Here is a 20176-nt window from a genome sequence, read left to right on the forward strand (position 1 = left end):
ATACAGGGGGAGAAAGTGAAGTCCACTCATGCAGTGTTGGATACAACCCACTCTAATGTCTCCTCCTGACTGCAGTACATGGGAAGATGATGTGTCAGTGGCCAGGAAAATGAAAGGGCTTTTGGACTCACCTCCACATCATAGAAGGCCATGAGGACAGCAAAGCTGGTGAGGTGGTCGCACCGGCAGTGTGTGCTGGTGTCAGTGCTGGTGTCCAGGCGTGTGCAGCCTTCCTGAGACCAGTGTCCACTGCCATTGACAGGCTTCCAGAAGGCACAAATCAGCTGCTGGTCAGGCTTTGATTCCTAAGAAGAAAGTGGGAGGGAAGCATCTTGAGGTTACCTGGAGGTTAGGAGCAGCGGAGTAGTATTCTTGGTAACTTGATACTACAGATATGTACATGTACACAGAATGGGAGGGAGCATAAACAGTCTGAACTTAATGCTGATAATATGGATCAATGAGATGTCAACATCTGCTCATGGGAGCTGGACAGAAGAGGACTGAGAAGAGGCCCTTCTTTTCTGGCATGTCTGCTTCCTCATGTAAAAGGGAGAGGTTGGAACAAGGAAATGGCCCGCACAGAGTATTGGCGATGGCTGGTGCTAGGGAGGGCAATGGAGAATTATGTACTCACTGCTGTCCGGTGACTGAAGTTGAAAAAGACAGGGGCCCTCAAGGCTGTGGTTTCATTGTGGCCCACAAAAGCAGAGGCCACCGTGGACAGGACCTCATAGTTGGGCTTGCCTGGCACCTGTGCACATTGTGGGGACTTCCCCACTCGCTCCCATTCTTTTCCTTCAACGTGAGCATCAGCCAGGATGGGCCCCAGCCTGTGGTAGGAGAGCAGGCCGGCCAGACCCAAAGCTGAAAAGAGAAAAGTGTTAGTCGGAACTGAAGAACTAAACAGGTGCTGGTATGATGAAAACTAAAGGCCGGTCTTTATGCGCAGCAGAATGAGGTGACAAGAATCCTGAAAGGGGAGAAAAGACTCTACTGTTTTATTTAGCAGCTAGAAGGATATCAGAATTTTGAGTTGCTCTCTATGAAGATAGAGGAAAAAACACTGCAACTAGAACAGCAGGAATTGGGTTGGGGTGCAGCCTCCCACTTGCTCCATATGCTTAAAAAATGTTTTTTTTACAGGGAATATTTTACAGGGGAAAACATGGGAGGTGGGGAGACATCCCCACCTACAATCTTGTGGTATGGCCTGTTCTTTCACCCTATTGTGCTGCATGTGTGGACTAGGCCTAAGAAATATCAACACAGGGAAAGCTCCCTCTGCTTCCCTTTAAAAATGTATGAACCGCCTTGGATCAAGCTGTGGCTAAGGAAGGGTTGCTGTAACTCAGTTGCAGAGAACCTATTATGCATGCAAGAGGTCTCAGATTCAATCCTTGGCATCTCCAGGTACAAAACTCTGGAAAGCTACTGCCAGTTAGTTGTCAACCAGGGATGGAGAGCCTTTTACAGCCTGAGGGCTGCATTTCTGCCTAGATAACCTAAGGGAGAATTAAGTACTCACTGGTGTGACTAGCTGGTGAGGCCAGAGGCAAAAGTGTGTGGAGCAGTGAATGCAAATTTCACCTTTGTATAGTAGGCTAGTTTCTATACACACACCCCCTCCAGCCAGCCAAGGAAGAGGCATTATCAAGAGTTCAAAGACACATTCCGGCCAGGCAAAAACAATCAGGGTACAAAACAGGACCAGTGCAGGAAAGTTTCAAAGGCTAGACAGAGAAGCCCTGATTCCCCACTTTGGGTGCAGACAGTGCTGAGCTGGAAGGACCAATGGCCCTGAACAGTGTAAAACAGTTTCCTATGCAGGCTGAAGGTGCATCTAGTCCAGCATTTGGAATTGTAGATGGTGTGTATGAGCATGAGAAGAGGATTAATTCCTTCTTCCTCTGTTTATGGGATCCTCAGAGCACCTGCCTGGCCACTGCTGCAAAAAGATGGCTCCTCAGAAGCCCATGCCTCTGGGGCGCTAAGAGTCTACTCTTGTTTGTGACGTGGTACGCATTCAGAGCTTCTGAACGCGGAAGCTGCATTTTGCTATCAATGGTGGACCCATTACGTAGGAAGTTCCTGAATTATGTATATGCTGTGTGAAGAATGCTCCCTTTTCCCCACCCTAAATATTCTGCCAATCCTATTGGTAACCCTGTTTTTCTTAAAATAAAGTTTTTTAACAGGCCTTTCCACTCAGTTGTCTTTTTCTTTTTTGTCTCATAAGTTGAAATGCCCCAAGCACTTCTGCTTCTCCCAACACATACTTAGACTGCTATCGAGGGAGCTGCTCTCAAGCGTTCACCACCTGCATCCCACACCTTGACAGCAATAGAGCTCTTTGTGGAGAACCTGTGGTTCTCCAATTGCTGTTGGCCTACAAGTCCCATCATGTTAACTAGCGCTGGTGGGGGGCAGAAACAACCTCGAGAGAGCCACAGGCTCCCCATCCCTGGCACTGGGGAAACTTTGCATTCTTTGTAAAACAAGATACAGTCGCCTCAGGTTGACTCTCTGGCATAGGGATTTCTAAGCGCTGCATTCCATCACCCCAAGTAGATGAGGAGGAGATATTAAACATATGACCTGGCAGCCCTCAAGTTAGTTTACAAGATGAAATTCAATATACAAAACAGTACCATTCAAAATAGTAACAATAAAATGAAATGGCATTGTCCTGATCTAGCTATGGAGCTCCACAGGCATACACAGGCTTGTTTGCATGTGGACATCACCTGCAGATGGTGAACACACATAAATTAGCTGTGCCTTGAAATGTGGATTCCCCATCTCTATCGCCCTACCCCACCACAAAATACAAAGCCTGGCCATTGAAGTTGCATCCTCAGGGAAGCTAGCTCTTCTCCATTGCCTCTTCCCAGCTTTTCCTGTCAGCTGAAGGCCTCTTGCTGCGGGCCACAGCTGCATCTGCACTCCAGCCCCTTTGTAGTGTACATGGGGTTCCCTTACCTTCACCTTCTTTGCTTGCTGCTTCCCAGTTTAGCTTCATTTGGATAGAATCCTGCAGCAGCCATGCTGGGCTCTGGCTTTGGTTCCCAGCTGTCCTGATGTCCATGGTCAACTCTGGAGTGAATGAAAAAAAACCCAGGCCGAGTTTGACAGCCAGCAGAAAAGACAACACCCCAGGAACATGTATCACTTTCCTCAAAAGCTACTCCACTTGTAGTCTCTCCCACCATGGGAAAGATCTTGCATGCCACAAAGAAGAACTGGGAAAGGAGGGAAGAACGTTCCTGATGATTCCAGTGCCAGCCTTTCCCACCCTGAAAGGGTCACAGGGTGCACAGCCAAGGGAGCCAACATGGTGCCCTTCAGGTGCCTTAGGGACTCCAAGAGCCATCATTCCTGGTCATTGGGTCATGCATGCTGGGGCTGATGGGAGTTGGAGTCCCAACAACATCTGGAAGGCTACGCCTGGGAGATAGGGTAGATACACCTGCAATGGGGGGGGGACAGGAAAATCCCAACCTCTGTCACCGAGGGAACCCTCAGGTCACCTGCAAACACTCTGCACACCAACCTGTTCCATTGCTGCTCCTGGTGCTCACAGTGTTTTTGGGTAAAGTGAATGCTAGAACTCTGAGCAGGACCTCCACAGTTTCCATCATCTCAGTGACGAAACGGTGCCCCTGCTCCTTGTTCCCACTTGGCATCAGAGCCACAAGGTCATCCAGCAGTGCCAGCAGACTCTTGAGAAGGAAGATAGGATGTCATCAGCTCTCAAGGGAAAAAGCTGCCACCATTATGGCAGTTCAATACAGGAACAATTATTTGCACATTTATTCAAAATTAAATTTGAATTATTTTGTTTAATTAATTCAACAAAATTAATGAACTTGATCCACTAATACCAGCTTTTCAAAGTCTGATAGTCATTTACACCTCCAGCATATGGTCTGAGTGTTATCTCACTTGATATTTTGCATTTCAGAAGAAATACAATTGACTAAAGTAGTAATGTTTATTTTGGCTCATGTTGTGAACAGCAATAGCTTTCTGGTAGTTAATTGTTCCAATGGTGGCTTATTGTTAACCTCTTAGCTACCAATGGAAATGCACCAAATTTTGATGTGCGAATAGAAGTTTTGTCTACCGACTACTAGTTGAAGCTTGTCCAACCTCCTCTCCATTTTTTTTTAATGCTCGTAAATAAACAAAAATTGACGCAGCTGGGATTGATCTAATTCAGCCCTGTAAAGCGAACTGGTCTTGCCAATATTGTGCAAACATTTGCATGAGTATGGGGAGGATGGAGGACTCCATAAACATGTACACAGTGCGGTGGTAGGGAATGTAAACTTAAAATGTTTTTGTTTCAGTATACTTCTTTAAAGGCTGCTGCTTTTGTTAATTGCTGCTGGTGTTTAGCTGCTATTATTTAGGGTTAAGTCAGAACAATATGGCTTTAACTGGATGATGACGACAACTTATGAAAGGTTGTTTCCAGCTAAATTATACTCAAGAGAAGATCCTTTGAAATGACTGGACCTCAGTCAGTCATATCCAATCATTTCAATTGGTATGCTCTGAGTAGGACTAACATTGGAGGCGGCCCAAAATTTTGTACACCACTCATGTCCTAAAAGGCTGTGTATAGTTCAGCAATAAATAAAGTAAAATAAATGGAAAAACTGCTGCTGGAGCGGAGAGGGCATTAAGGCAGAACAGCCAGTGAAGAGAAGGTCACAACCAGCGTGTGTGAGAAGAAAAGCACAGCTGCACATGTGCATGGGGGAAAACTGAATGAAATTTTGCCCTTACGATTTAAGAAGAATCTTTAATCACTGATAGAATAATACCAAAATACAGCACTATCTGACCCATTGCTAAACATTCCCAGCACCAGTGTCTCTGGCCCTCCAGATGTTGTTGGACCCCAATGCCCGTCAGTCCCAGTCAACATGGCCAGTGGTCTGTGATGTGGCAGCTGATGTCAAAAGCAACGTCTGCAGGGCTCACAGGTCCTGCACCCAGAACTAGACCACAACCATTTTGTTTAGACAACCTTTTGGTCTGGGATGTTCACTTGCAAATATTGTTAGTGTGAAATGGAAAGTAGAACCAGGTCATTTAAAAAAAGAAATATGCTTTCCCTCATTCGCTTGCTCTACAGGGGCAGGAAATGTGCATATAGATATAGATATAGATATAGATATACATATGTATGTGTGTGCGCGTGCGTGAGTGTATTAGAGAGAGTCACTTACTAAAATGGTCTTAAAGGCAGCTTCATGTGCAACATTTGCATGTGTTCCTGCACTGTGCAGACTTGTGCAATATGGGTACACCCTGCAGAGACTCCCCATTTGTTGCAATTACTGCTTCAGTGGGAAAACATATCCTCTCCTCATGGAAAATGTATGAAGCACCATTTTTCTTACAGGGAAGTGATTGTTGGCCTCTGTTTCCACTTATTTTTAGAGCAGCACATTCTGCTAAGCCCTGCAGCTCTGACCTTTGGAATAAAGGCAAGTGTTAGAGAAGGCAAAGGGGAAACCAGCTTGAAACATACCTGCAGCTGCTTCTTTGCGTCTGTTGCCCCTTGCGTTTCCAGCAATGAATCGCAGAGATGCTTCCTTTTTGCTCTGAAGTCACAGAGGAGTGCCTGGAAAACAATCCCCACAAAACTTTAAATTGCTGCGCCTGTTTAAGGCTACGGGCCAAGCAAGGAAGCAGCATTCACATCTCTTTAGTGCTGGTACACTTGATTTTTAAAATAACAAACAGCTGGCGCCAGGAGACTCTGATCCAGATCAGGATCATGGCATGAGACGTACTTTAAGTCCTTTGACCCGGCCTCAGTCCCAGACTGAACAGACAGCCCCCACAACAGCTCTTTGCAATGGGGGGGAAGCTGCAAATGCTGTGGACTGAGCGGCTGCGTCACAAATGCAAGAGGAAAGAGGCCCTAGGAAATGCAGAGATTCAAACTAAGACAAATGGCTGTAATCCATCACACAGCTACATGTGCACAACACCTATTTAGGACAAGTGGGCACAAAGTGACAGCCAGTATTTTGTTCTGACATTTAACAGCAATGCTCAAATTTCCCTCCAATGTAGTTAAACGTTCCCACTTTCAGTAAGCTGGGGCTTTATGAGGATGCTTTCAGGGAAGCAAATCGCAGACGTTTTAATTCTGTGGCTACATAACTCATGGATTAATTGTTACCGCTCAGCTGAAACATAAAGCCTTTGGATGGATTGGTAGTTTCACGGGCATTAACATGAAGGTTGGCGCTGTGGGTTAAACCACAGAGCCTAGGACTTGCCGATCAGGAGGTTGGCGGTTCGAATCCCCGCAACGGGGTGAGCTCCCGTTGCACAGTCCCTGCTCCTGCCAACCTAGCAGTTCGAAAGCACATCAAAGTGCAAGTAGATAAATAGGTACCGCTCCGGTGGGAAGATGAACGGCATTCCCGTGCGCTGCTCTGGTTCGCCAGAAGCGGCTTATTCATGCTGGCCACATGAGCTCCCTCGGCCAATAAAGCGAGATGAGCACCACAACCCCAGAGTCGGTCACGACTGGGCCTAATGGTCAGGGGTCCCTTTACCTTTACCTAATTATCTTTGTAGGAAATTCCTGGGGTTCAAATTCCACAAGCTCTTATTTTAAAAGTCATGAATATCCCCTTCTGCCCTGTCTCAATGGACAAACAGGACAGGACTGTATATAGAAATGTAGCTTCCTGAGAATCTCAGCTATGTTTGGGGTTTTTTTGGTAAAGTTTCTAGTCCTTAAGATGGCAGTGCAAACATGATTAAGTGTATGTCGGAAGTACCTCAAGGGAATTTCCACCATCAGTTACAGGGTGCCATGAACAACTTTTTGCCTCTTCCCATAGCTAATGTAAAGTATACCAATTAAACACTACGGTATATCCAAATCTTCACAATTTGTATCATTTATACATGCAATGTAATGCAGCTTTCCTTAGAGAATTTTGATGGATTTGGTTCTTTTTTCAAATAACCAGATATATGCAGTTCTCGACACAGCAGCCAATTACCCAAGTCAGTAGAAAGCCTATGCATGTAATTAATTTGGTCTTGATTTCCAAGGTCCAATGTTAGGGACTCACCTGTTCATCTGAACAGTTATCACTTGAAGGCTCCGGGCAGCTGAATTCTGGGGAAAGAAGGACAAATTATCAGAACGTATTGCTCTCCATCCCTTTCCAAAAAACCTTTCACATTCTGCTTGCTGTTTTTGAGAGCCAGGGGCACAATACATTGTTCCTTCTACTGAGTAACCCATAATGGCTCCAGCAGCTCCTGTTTGAGTAGCAGTAGCTAAATATGTCTGCACCAAACAACGGATATGTATTCGGACCATGCAGCGACCACAAGATTCAGCTTGTTTCTGTAGTGCTTGGAAGCAGATTGGTCTACTTCAAATCTGCTCTGTGTCATTCCAATTTAATTCAATTTTTAGGTCCGAAACTGATCTGTTAAATCCAAAGCTCTGCTTTGTCCCCATTGACTATAGTGGGGAATATAAAAATAACTATAATTTCTTTCCCTTTTCACATAAATGGATGAAATTTGCAGGAAAATGAACGCCTACACAGTGGGGTAAGCCTGCCAAATTTCAGGTAGATCCATCCAAAGGTTTTTTGTTTAGGGAACATTTAAAGGTTGCTTTTTTATTAAAGAATAAAAGTCCCTAACTTTGTTATTTTCTGCCAGAATTGGATGCAAATTGCAGGCTTAGTTGCTCCTTCTGTGGGGATGAAGCCTGTCAAATCTCGGAAATATATATGTGGTGGTTCTTCTGCAATGGCAGACTTTACTTTTGGGGGTGGGGTGGGAAAAGAGAAATTTTCTCCCCTCCTTTTTGTGGGCAAAAATGGGGACATGGAGGAGGTGCTATCCCCCAAGTCACTGTGACTATAGCACATTGGGAAAATAATTCACTGTGATTGAAAGCAACTTCTGTTTTTCAAAATGAAAGACTCTCCTTCCCACCCACCTCTGTTCCCCTCCCCTCCCCAGCTCTGGGTCTTTCCCTAGCCAGCTTGGTTTTGTTTCTCAGTAAAGAGTAAAACAACATATTGGGAGAACATTAAGAACCTACAGAGAGCCTGCTCAATGGCCCATCTAGTCCAACACCCTGTTCTCACACGATGCCTATGGGAAGCCCCAAAGCAGCAGCTGAGCAGCGCTCTGCCTACCTGCAATTCCCAGCCACTGGCATTCAGAGACATACTGCCTCCAACAGTGGAGGGAGAACGTAGCCACCATAACTAGGAGCCTCCCATAGCCCTCTCCCCTCCATGAATTTGTCTAATGCCACGCAGAGGACCTTAAGGTCCATGAATAACCATAGTTTAGAGGTCCCGGGCGCTAAGGAAGTCAGACTATCCTCCACCAGGGCCAGGGCCTTTTCAGTGATGGCTCCGACCTGGTGAAATGCTCTGGCCCATGAGACTAGGGCCCTTCAGGATTTAACCTCCTTCCGTGGGGCCTGTAAGACAGAGCTATTCCACCTGGCCTTTAATTTGAATTCAGCCTGATCTTTTATTTCCCTTCTCTTCCCTCCCCCTCCCCTTTTATGAAGATTACCCGCTCTGAGACCCCATAGCTAATTCTCCCCTGGCCTCCTCGCTGGCCCAAGTAGGACTAATTCAGCCAGCTAGCCCTGGTGATTATCTAATGCTTATTAGATGGATTTCCCCTAAATTGATTTCTGAACTTTGAATTTTATTGTTATTCATGTTTTTATACTGTATTTTATGCTGCTTTTACAATTAAGTGTTTTAAATTTGTTGTCAGCAGCCCTGAGCCCAGTTTTTGAACCGGGAAGGGCGGGGTATAAATAAAAATGTATTATTATTATTATTATTATTATTATTATTATTATTATTATTATTGCTCTTTTAAAGCCACCCACGACTGCCTCTTGTGGAAGCAAAAGCCACGATGCCGTGTGAAGAAGTACTTCCCTTGGTCTCTCCTGAATCCTCCACCCTTGAGCAAGAAAAGGATAAAATAAATCCACTGGCGAATGCTGTCCGTTGTTTAGAAATGACCTACAGGTTCCAGCACATGTGGACAAATTCAGACTACAAGAACTCACAGCCATGGAACCTTGTTTCCATGCTTTCAAATGCTGGCCACAGCGGTGGAGGAGTTAGCCCCAACTTTTTAAGGACGGGCTGGGAACTGGGACAGCACACGAAGGTAAAGATGGGGATCCTTCTTTTAGCTGGGGCCCACATGCCAGCATACCCCTTTCTCTCTGTTTCTGCTACCCCCTTCCTTCTCTTCTTCTTTCTGGCCTCCTCCTCACACACTGGGCTGCCAGGGAACAGGACAGACAGCCCTTATCAGATGTCTGGCCTAACCACTTGCAGAGGCCTACCCTCCCCTTCTGCTCCTCCCCATCTAGATTGGCTCCCCATTCTACCCCTCCCGCTCTGCATCCTTCCCACCAGGCTCCCCTCTTCAAGGGCGGCATGTGGCCTCCCATTGTGGTTTGCTGAGTTCCCGGCTTAGTGCTGCTGCACACACCTGGGGATGTGGGAAGAGTGCTGGCAAAAGGCCTCTTTCCCCTGGGATACACCTGGCTGTCCTGGCCATACAGGCCCTACACAGCAAGGATTGGCCATTCTGGAGCCACAAGCCCCGGGAGTGCTGCTGAAACAAAGCTCCTCATCCCTGCCTGGTCTGAAGGAGCCTGAAGAAGTGGAGAGCAGAGGGTGGTTAATTGTTGTCAGTCAATCACTCAGGCTGGAAGGGGAATCTGTCAAAGCAGAGTTCCAGGGGAGTGGAAACTAGACACCCCTGTGGAGATGAGCCGTTGATGGAAGTTGTAAGGAAATAATGCACCTGGGTAGCCTAGTTAGATGTTGTCTGAGCAGAAAATGATCACTGTTAACACATCTGGAATCAAATTGTCTTTGCATGCAGGGAGCCAGTGACTGAGGCAAGGAAGGCAAGGTAAGTGTTTTCAGTGTATTGAAGTAATCAATGGACCTTTTCTGCATTTCTTCCCATGCGGATTTAAACTGGGAATAGTGCTACATTAAAGCAAGAACAGAAGGCAAATGTATGCATCTCCCCACCCTGCATTATCTAGACTCTAGGTCTATGTTATTACACATTGTGGCCTTTGACAATGTCAGCCTCCCCCCTCCCCTTAGAACACGGCCCCCTGCCCTCTCCCCCATTTCCTAGCCTCTTCCACCAGAATTTACCTTTGCATTTTGTGATGTTTTTACCCAAAGGTCCAACATCCATATACTGGAAGTACCCTGATGGGCACGTACACAGAAAGCTCCCCTCGAGGTTTTCACATTTGGCACTTTCATGACAAATATTTTGTTTACATTCATCCATATCTGAAAAGGAGTGGGGGAGAAACAACAACAACATGAGAATAAGAAATCTGAAAAGGGAAACAGGAGGAGGAAGTAAGAAACGACCAAGTTGTCTCCTAGCATTCAGCAATCTGTTGAGCCAACCGGGGGTGTCTTTGGGGACAAGGTAACTAGATAGAATCGCAACTGTGTGAATTCAGTTCTGCTGCAATGCATTCTGCATTATTCCGTGGCTGAAATTCAACTAAGTTTTATTCAGAGCAGATCCACTGAAATTAACGAACACAACTAAGTCAGGCCCATTAATTTCAATAGGTCTACTCTGAGTTAAACTTAGTTGACTATCACCCCGTATAACATTTTTATGATGATTCTGTAAAACAGTGTATTTATTTAGATTTCTCACCTGACCTTCATCAGAGCACGCTGTCAGATCAGGGTACAATCACAGACTTAAAATAAAAATACAGCAACAGCAGATCCAGAACAAATACACAATAAAATAACATTGACAGATGGAGTTAAGACTTGGTGCAGTTAAATAGGCATCTACAAAGGCTTTCTGGAAAAGATAGGTTTTCAACTTGGGTGCCAAAAAATCTGCAGTGTAGTGCAGCCACATGAATTGCACCCAGGCTAAAGTATATGCCTTGAACCGTTCCTTTGGGCGCTAGTTCTCCATCAGAAGGGCCTCTTGATGCTGAACTGCAAAACTATTGTGGGACGGTCTTCCAGTGTCACGTGGGTGAGAATGATACTGACAAAGGAAGGGTCCGCATTATTATTTGAGCCTGGAAGATGCTTCACACAAGGACTTCCCATTTGAATATGCCAAATCCTCTCCTGTTGATAGGATTGGATAGTCCCTGTGTGCACAAACTTCCACATACACAATGGAAGTCTCTTGAGTACACTGGAGTCAACCCTGATGGCAGCTTCTCCTTTGAGTTTTGGCCCAGTTGGCAAGAGAAGCAAGTTTCTCATCCCTACAGCACCTCTTGAACGGACGGGAATGAGGATACTGGAGAAGATAGGAAGGACAAAAAAATGTCCTAGATTAAAGCCATCTATTGCCAGGTTTCCTTCAAAAAGGCTCACAGAAAGGGAGGACATGGCAATCCACCTGGGAAATATGGCCCCAGGAAGACTCTACAAACTGTGTTGACTTGACAAGAGGCAACTGCATGTGAATTATGCCATGCAGAAATCCACAGTTTACATGCACAAAAGCTTTAATCCCTGTAAAATGTGTAACAGTGCATATGACAGTGAAGGCAGATGATTGTTCTGGCATCACATAACCGATATAAGAACACAGAAATCTTACATATGGTAGTTTTGTGCGCAGGTATGTTACAAACAGTCATATGAAATATGGCCTCATTGATCCTCCATATCCAAACATGCCCATTACAGAAGCTCAACTTCACATGTTTTATCAGTGAATTGTACACCAAACTTCATCCAGGGAGCTCAGAATGGCTTAGAAAGCCCTCCAAGCAATCTCTATTCCAAGTACTGAGGTCTGTTAGCATCAGATGTGCTCAGATCATCCTCTGGCCCCAACATATTTAGCATCACTAGCTAATTGCAACTCTGTGGTAAATGAAGAAGTGCCATTGCCCATGCATTCCTTTGGCCGGGTAAGAAAGAAATGTTGCATTTTCTCTGAGCTGTACCTCTACATAGCTTTTTGTCATCTTGTATGCTCTTCACAAATCCCGGCTTGCATTTACAAACGTAATCCCCTTTGGTGTTGATGCAACTTCCATAAGGTCCACAGATGGAAGTGTTTTTCTGGCACTCATCAATGTCTGCAATGAGAAATCTGCTTCTAGGTGAAACACGGCAAATTGGCCCCCAACCTGAGCCATCACATCATGATAAGCAGGAAACTGCTTATGGCTGCAGAAAGGCAAGCCATTCTAGAAAATCCGCCTTGATTAAGCCATTCAAAGAAGCATGCTGTTAGCATTCACTTAGAGCAGCAATTCTCAAGTGTTGGGTTGCAAGAGCATTGTAGCTGGCATGCCAGGCTGTTAGCAGGGACAAGAGGGCTTCCCATTCAAGTAAAAAAAATGGCTAGTGTTAATAGATGTCTGCTGAGTACACCAGATTTCAACGGCAACTGCCATCTGGAACAACTCAAGGAACCTCCAGCTTAGAGGGTGAGAGAGTAACAAGTCAAGTTTTTAGGTTAGTTTCAGCCACAGAAGCTGCAAGCGAGAAGGTAATGAACTGGAGGCACAGCTAGAGGATGTTGTGATGCGGATGCTGCGAAACAATGTGGCCGTCTTCCTTGCCTCACTTTGCAGCAGCAATTGCTGCTTTTTGTGCCGTTCCCAGAAGTAAATTAAGAAGACTAAATTATGACATCTCCCCCAACAAGCAAATTTCAGCAGTTACCGGCTCCCCATTTAGGCTAAGGGGTGCAGGCTCCCCACTCCCAGGAGAGGAGTGTTGCGTTTGCTTGAAAGAAGCCCTCCTTCTTTTATTCCCAGATGGTACACTTAGGTTTGGTGCTGGTTGTAAAACTTGTGCACAGCCCCATGTACAGCCAGACTTGTGCCCTTGCTGTAGCTCTCAGCTCTATACGTCAAGCCCGTGTCGTGCCTGGAGCGAACATGCTGCATCTCAAGCAAGAAAGCCCTTACCCTTGCAGTCATTTCCTTTCTCGGGGACCTTCTCGAATCCATCTACACATATACAGGAGTTGTTCTTGCAGTTGGCATGGAATCCACAATTTAATTTCTTCTCAAGGCATAGATCCACATCTACGAATGCAACAAACAAGGATACACTTTGCAATCTGGCTGTTAACCGTCTCCTGCATGCATCAAATGGCTGAAGCCTGGGAACTCCTTTGAAGGGTATGGATCCTGTGTTGCCCCTCCCCCTGGATGTTGTTGGATTACACCTCCCATCATTCCTGACTGTTGGCCACGCTGACTCGGGATGATGGGAGTTGGGATCCAACAGCATCTGGAGGGTCAAAGGTTTTCTGACCCGGGTCATAGCTGGGTCACGGGATTGCTCCAACCCAAGAGTGCTGAACACAATATTTTATCCTAGAATTGTAGAGTTGGAAGGGAACCGGAGGGCCAGCTAATCCAACTCTCTGCAATGCAGGAAACTAAACTAAAGCATCCATTGCAGAGGTGTCTCCTTTGTAGCCTCTCACATCCTCACACAAATAATCAAGTCATACTGAGAGCTTGGAAGTGAGCGCCCTTAGTAGGACGAAGGGGTGGCAATGTTTCTCTTAACAATGAGGCAGGAGGTTTCTGGTATGTGTGCCTGGGACTTCATATTCAACATTTCCTGTTAAAACAGGGTCCTATAATTTGGGGCTAGCTCTGCTATTCAAACCAAAAGCTGCAGACCCCTGTAGGGGAGCTTGTTGGCTTTGGATGCTGCTCCAAGAAGGTGTTCTGAGCGTGGCAAGATTAAATATATGACATATACATTCTATAAATATTTAAGACCAGATCATTTAAGGTGGCCAACTGGTTGCTGTAATTGCTTTTGTTTCTTCATTGTGGGCAACTGCCAGAAAAGAAAAAGCAAAGTTGTTGGGGTTGGGGTTTTTTAAAAAAATGTATTTTACTTTAAAATCACTACTGTGATCTGGGAAGCAAGTCTAATTACCACAACACTTACCGTCCTCATCTTCATTGGAGCTATATTCTGGTTTATAGGTGCCACCAACCTTTTCCTTCTGTAGGTAGTCTGTTAGGACACAGAGGAGAACAGCAACTGGTGAGTCTCTGCCTATGCCATACAGTCAGTTCCCATTCTTCTCACTTCTTTCCTTAAGCCCACCTCCCCCAAATCGGACCCCCCCTTTCCCTACTTACTACATACTTCCAAAACAACTAGTCCATCCATGCAGAGTGGGGAATTAAATATTCTGCAATCGGAACACATTATGGTAGGAGCAGCAACTCCAGAACTCTTATTTCTTTCATTTTTTTGAGAATCCAAGCTTTCATGTGTGCCAGAGTTTGCAATTTAGTTATTCTTAAGTATCTTTGTTTCCAGGAAACAATACTGTATTTTTCCGTGTATTAGATTAGGTTTTTTGACTCAACAATCATGTAAAAAAACTGGGGTCGTCCAATACACGGATAGTGGCATGGGGAGGGGGGAGAAGTGGCACACTGCTGGCGGGAGTGCGGCTTCCTCTGATGCCACAGTGAGTGGGAAACGATCCAGGGAGTGTTTCCTGCCCACAGCTGCGTGGGGGGTGGGGGAGCTCAACAACTCTGGGCCATCTCCCCTCATTTCTTAAAATTGAGTCCCCAAAAATGGTGCGGGGGGGGGGTCCTTATACATGGGGGTGTCCTATAGACAGAAAAATACGGTAATCCCTAACATATCTGAAGGATGAGCCTGTAGCTTCAGGAAAACCTGAGGCAAAAAAGGCTGCTTGGAAGGCCAGGGAATTCTCATTCTGAGTTGAGACAGATCTAAAGTCATTTAGGCATGAGAGCCCCTAATACATTTATGAGTTACATTCAACCAACCATTATTCAGAGCAAACCCACTGAAATGAATAGCCATGACTAACTTAGGTCAATTAATTTCAATGGGTCTACTCTAAGTAAAAGTTAGTAAAATACAAACATGTTTTTAAAAGGCAAATTTCTAGCCTTCATGTTTGCACATTAGCAAAGATTTCTAAAGTAGTCCTAGGTGAGAAATCATTGGCCAACACTGCATTAAGCAAATTTGTGCAACAATATTGAATATTTAAATATATTATACTAGTACCTAAGCATTTGCTATTTCACTTGTAAGGAAGTTTATCTATAATATAAAGGATATAGGAACACGGAAAGCTGCCTTACATTTATATAGTCATAAAATATTTGTATACTGCTATTTATATTTTTAAAACTATCAAGCTGGTTTACAACCAACTTAGAAATATAAATAAAAAACATTTAAAATTGGAGATCAACTAACTATCATGGATATATTTTTTAATTGCCTGCAAAAACTTGATAGCAAAAACTTTTCCAGCAGACAATTAAAGATTAAAACAGAAGGTGCCTTTGTATTTCCCTTTGGAGGTGGGTTGTACCTTCGTAGTTTTGGCCTTCCAGGTTGTGATGCTTTAAGGTTTACATTTTTTATTCTTTGTTATGATTGCACTTCTTTTGGTTAATAATTCAATAATAATAATAATTTTAAAAACCAGAAGGTGCTTGCAGAGCATTCCACATGATTGGGCAGATGACATTAAAGGTTCAGTTTCTTGTTGCTGTCAGATGAGCCTTGTCAACAATGCTCCTGCAGATTATCTCCATGATCAAGCTGGGCTATAGGGTTTAGGCAGTCTGTAAAGTACCCTGGACCTAAGTTGTTCAGGGCTTTGCAAATACAAGAACCTTGAACCTGGCTCCATAGTAAATGTGCAGCCAGGGCATGTGTCAGTCATGTGCCCCCAGTCTGGCCATCTCATTCTGCATCAGCAATAACTTTCAAACCAGGCCCAAGGGCTGCCCCACACAGAGTGCACTGTAGTAATCCAGCCTAAAGGTTATCAGTGCATGCACTGCAATGGCCAGGCTATCCCTGTCCAGGAACAGCCGTGGCTTGGTAAACCAGGTGGTGCTGGTAAAAAGTACTCCTAGCCACAGAGGACACATGGGCCTCTAGTGACAAGAGATGTATCCAGAGGTGCCCCCAAGATGTGCACTTGCTCCTTCAAGGGGAAGTGATTCCATCCAGAACGAATAACTTGCTTATCTCCGGGACATGGAAACCACTGACCCACAGGATGGATGGATGGATGGATGGAAAGACATTTCTTCAAAATGCAGCCACAGTGCTATGCATAACCCCATGAGCTGACCCATAGGATGTTCTCCTTGTCTTGGCTATCACCGCTTTGTGGATGGCTTGCTGCACCCAGCCATACAGCAACTCTTTCTTTTGGTGTCCTCAGCACACGCTGCACTCCTCCGCAAACAAACAACACGGTCAAGCGGTGGTTTTAAACTGGCCCTCTATTGCTTCTCTGAAGGCTTTTTAATCCAGAGAGAACTCACCTTCTGGTGCTTCTTGCTGGGCAGCACATCTAGACTGAATCAGGATTATGAAGAGCCCTGAAAGACAGAGAGCCCCAGTGTCAGACGTACCATTAATATATACCTTGCTATTGCTCTGGAGAGCTCAAGGCAACACACATGGTTCTCTTTCCCACCTTTCTTTATCCACATAACTACTTTAGGAGATAGGTGAGGCAGGTCCATGACTAAGAGAGAATTGGAACCTGTATCTCCCCAGTCCTAGTCTAACCCTCTTACACCACACTGGCTCTACTCACCTGCAAGTCTCAGCCTTCTCAGAACTCATGGGACAGGTCATTCGGTCCCACCAGGAAGTAAAAGCTTTGTGGATCTCACAAACACCTCCATGGGTATTTAATGGAGGGCAAGGCGATCAGTGGCTACTAGCCACAATGGCTATGGCTATGTTCTACCTTCACAGTTGGAGGCAGGGTGCCTCTGAAGGCCTGTACAGCAGTTAAAACCCTGTCTAAATCCAGGACATTTATGGAAGGAAGGAAGGAAGCCAGGATCTGTAATATCAGCCAGGACTGTCCATCACTCAGATATAGGGGGATAACATAAGGGAAAGCACACATTTGTATTTCACCAGGTGACCTCTTTAGGAATTCAGCTCTTCATATTATTACATCAGGATGCAATCCTTGGATCTGGTTCTGTGGCTGACTCTGAATGAATAGTAAGATAATTTCCAGTCCTGGTTATTCCAGCCCTTCTTTCCCCTTACTGCACAGCTCTCTTGGAAGCAGTGGTTTCTCAAAGGAGGGTAGCTCCATGAGGAGAGCCAGATTCAAATGATGGCTTACACAACTGCTAACAGATTACAGCGACTCCCATCTTGGCAGCTGAGACAGAACAGCCCTCCAGTCAAAGGCCCTCCAGAATAAAAGGCTGAATCGACAATAGATTCAAGGAAAGGAGTTCAGTGGCAAGAGGCCCCAGTATTTTTTATTTAATTAAATCGTGTTGTGACCATTTCACTGACTGTCGAGTCATAAATTTATATTAAAAAAATTCTATACTGCCTCTCCAGATGTTACTGAACTACAGCTCCCTTCATTCCTGTCCATTGGCTGTGCTGGCTGGAGCTAATGGATGTTGGAGTGCAACATGTCCCCCATGTAAACAAACAAACAAACAAACAAACAAACAAACAAACAAACAAACCAACCCAATTAGTCCTTTCCTCTATGGCAAGGAGGCAGTTTCTCCCCTACAGATAGTTAAAGAAGCATGGAATTTTAAGGGCATGAGGCATATTCATTTATATTAATAAAGAGAAACAGATGGTTGTGATTTTATTTTATTTTGGTAGATGTCTGCTGCATTTCTTGTTTCGCCTTTTAAAAACTTCCTAACATTTACAAACATTGTGCTAAGATGTTGTTTTATTGCCTCGCATGTGTTGTATTTTTATTCATTGTATTGCAATTCAATCAACACAGCATCTGCAAGCACAACAGATTCTCGTTTCATGCGTATCCAACAACTTTTTTTCCTTCTGCTTAGAACCAATGTGCAAATTGAGGGCCAATTGTTTGTGCAGGGTAATAACCAACACAAGCAAGTGGTTAATTTCCAAGAAGTGGTTTCTAGCCTTCAACCCGCCTGTAAGTTACACTTTGTCACCTAGAAGTCACACGCAGGGTAGACCAGAGCAGGCTGTGGTTACACAGCGGTATGTGAAGTGCTGCCTGCAAGGGCTCCTAGCTACTTTCTTCTCTATTGTTACTTCACAAGTTCTGGCACTCAGCCCCGGTTCAAACACAAGTCCCGAAAATGTGTCAATAAATAACTTAAGCATATACAATTACAGAAGCTTGCTTAGCCAAGCCTGGGGCTGCAAAAGAGAGTGGCAAAATCCTTCAGCAATATTAGAAGCTTAGTTGATGATGAAAGACAGGCATCTGATGCTTGGTCCTGGAAAGACTCAACAGCATACAATACTGGCAGGCACAGACCCTTCCCATCTTCTGCAACCCAATACGCAGCTCTATTATTAACAGAAGGTGGAAGTCAACTACGGGTGTTTTTTTCCAGAGCAGATCCACTGAAATTAATGCACATGGCTAGGTCCATTCATTCCAATAGGTCTACTCTGAACAATACTTAGCTGAATACCACCCAGAGCGTTTGATGCCTGCCATCTTTTCTCTGAGCTCTTTCCGATGCATGGCTGAAACAGAAAATCAAGCTTGTACTTACAGCTAAGAGACCATGATCATCTTCTTTTACAACAGGGTGAGGAAGCCGTAGCGTTCTAGATGTTGTTGGACTCCAACTCTCATCAGGCGTGGTCAATGGTTGGGGGTGAGGGGAATTGTAGTCCATCAACATTTGGAGGTCCACAGGATCTCCATCCCAGGTTCACATTTGCTTCTTTTCTTTCTTCCTCTAACAATTGTATTCAGCAGCTGAAGAAGACTGCTGAAAACTGATTCTAAATGGGCACTTTTTTGAAGCTCTGGACAGCCTGTGGTAGGTGGACTAATGGTTTGCCATGGGACAAGGCAGCTTCCTGTGTCCCTATTCCCCAATGATAGCGTGCGGTCATTTCTTTCAGCTAATTTACTAGGAAGTTAAATTCTTCAGACAGAATTAAAATGGTGGGATTAAAACCAGGAATCATCTGGGTAGATTAACTGATATTACTTCTTGCCTGAAGTACTAGAGGAAAACTAGCTTTAGTACTTTATAATTTTACTATATTGTCGCTAAGTATGTATTTTTCCATGTATAAGACTAGATTTCCCCCCCTAAAAAATAATGTCCAAAATTTGGGGGAGTCTTGTACACAGATAGATCTTCCCCCATTTTCTTAAATCAGAGTCCCCCCAAATAGGGGGTGTCTTATACATGGGGGTATCTTAAAGACAGAAAAATACAGTATATTTAGGCCGCAAGCCTACATTTGCTTAGTATGTCCCACTGAACTCAGTGGCCCTTCCTTCGGAGTAGCAGAATTTATTCCAAGCATGTATTTTATGCATCTCACATTTGGGTCTTCCAAATTAAAAATGAAATAAATGTTACTGGAGAGTCAGTCAAATCTTTCAGGCACTCATCTGATTCTGATCTTATTTTTTTCAGCCTTCATTATAGATCTCACCTGCTCTCATTTTTATCAATTCTGATTTATATTCATTATTTTTCTACTTCTTGTACAGTAATTACAACATGCTGTAAGTCCAAGCAACTTCAACTGAAGAGATTAAGCACATGCTTATCTTTCACTCCATCATGCCCACATTATGTCTCAAATGTCTTATCCATCACATTACTTGCACATTCCTTCATTCTATCATCAGGTTTCTGTAACGTATTTTGAAATGAGACCAATAGAATAGCCTTATCTTCTTTTTATCTTGCTCTTTCTTCTAGTTCATATCTTCCTCTGTTCCTGTTCTAACTTTTGCCCCCCCCTTGCCCCTCTTGTTTCCTCCTCTAATCTCTTGCCCCTCTTGTTTCCTTTACAAACTTATCTCTCCTAGGTTTCAGATAACATGTCAAAAATTATTGGTCAGGGTATATCTTTTGACTGAACAGAAATCTCCAGTTCACTTGCCTTGATTGCTATCACACAGTTGTATGCAGACTGCAAAACAGCCATATCTTTCTCCCTCTTATTACTTGCTGGAGAGAAGAAATAAAATTAAAAACACCTCCCATTATGTGTTGTAGAAAGAATTCTTTTGTAAACGTCTCTATGCGGAGAGGTTTAGCTTCATTTTTTCATTTTACAGT

General features: G+C 44.4%; 1 protein-coding gene across 1 annotated transcript in view; it reads right to left on the bottom strand.

Moving 5' to 3' along the window:
• ADGRE5 (adhesion G protein-coupled receptor E5) overlaps window positions 1-20176 on the bottom strand; it is a 46612-nt gene that overhangs the window by 6710 nt on the left and 19726 nt on the right. Inside the window, exons 2-12 of the mRNA XM_053376322.1 lie at window positions 16412-16468; window positions 14016-14084; window positions 13010-13129; window positions 12035-12169; window positions 10233-10376; window positions 7116-7162; window positions 5546-5638; window positions 3554-3722; window positions 2983-3096; window positions 638-867; window positions 132-305 (exon numbers count right to left, since the gene is read on the bottom strand). Coding sequence (XP_053232297.1) covers window positions 132-305; window positions 638-867; window positions 2983-3096; window positions 3554-3722; window positions 5546-5638; window positions 7116-7162; window positions 10233-10376; window positions 12035-12169; window positions 13010-13129; window positions 14016-14084; window positions 16412-16468 — 1352 coding nt within the window. The remainder of the gene's footprint in view (window positions 1-131; window positions 306-637; window positions 868-2982; window positions 3097-3553; window positions 3723-5545; window positions 5639-7115; window positions 7163-10232; window positions 10377-12034; window positions 12170-13009; window positions 13130-14015; window positions 14085-16411; window positions 16469-20176) is intronic.

The sequence above is a fragment of the Podarcis raffonei genome, chromosome 2, assembly GCF_027172205.1.
Source record: "Podarcis raffonei isolate rPodRaf1 chromosome 2, rPodRaf1.pri, whole genome shotgun sequence".
Classification (NCBI taxonomy): domain Eukaryota; kingdom Metazoa; phylum Chordata; class Lepidosauria; order Squamata; family Lacertidae; genus Podarcis; species Podarcis raffonei.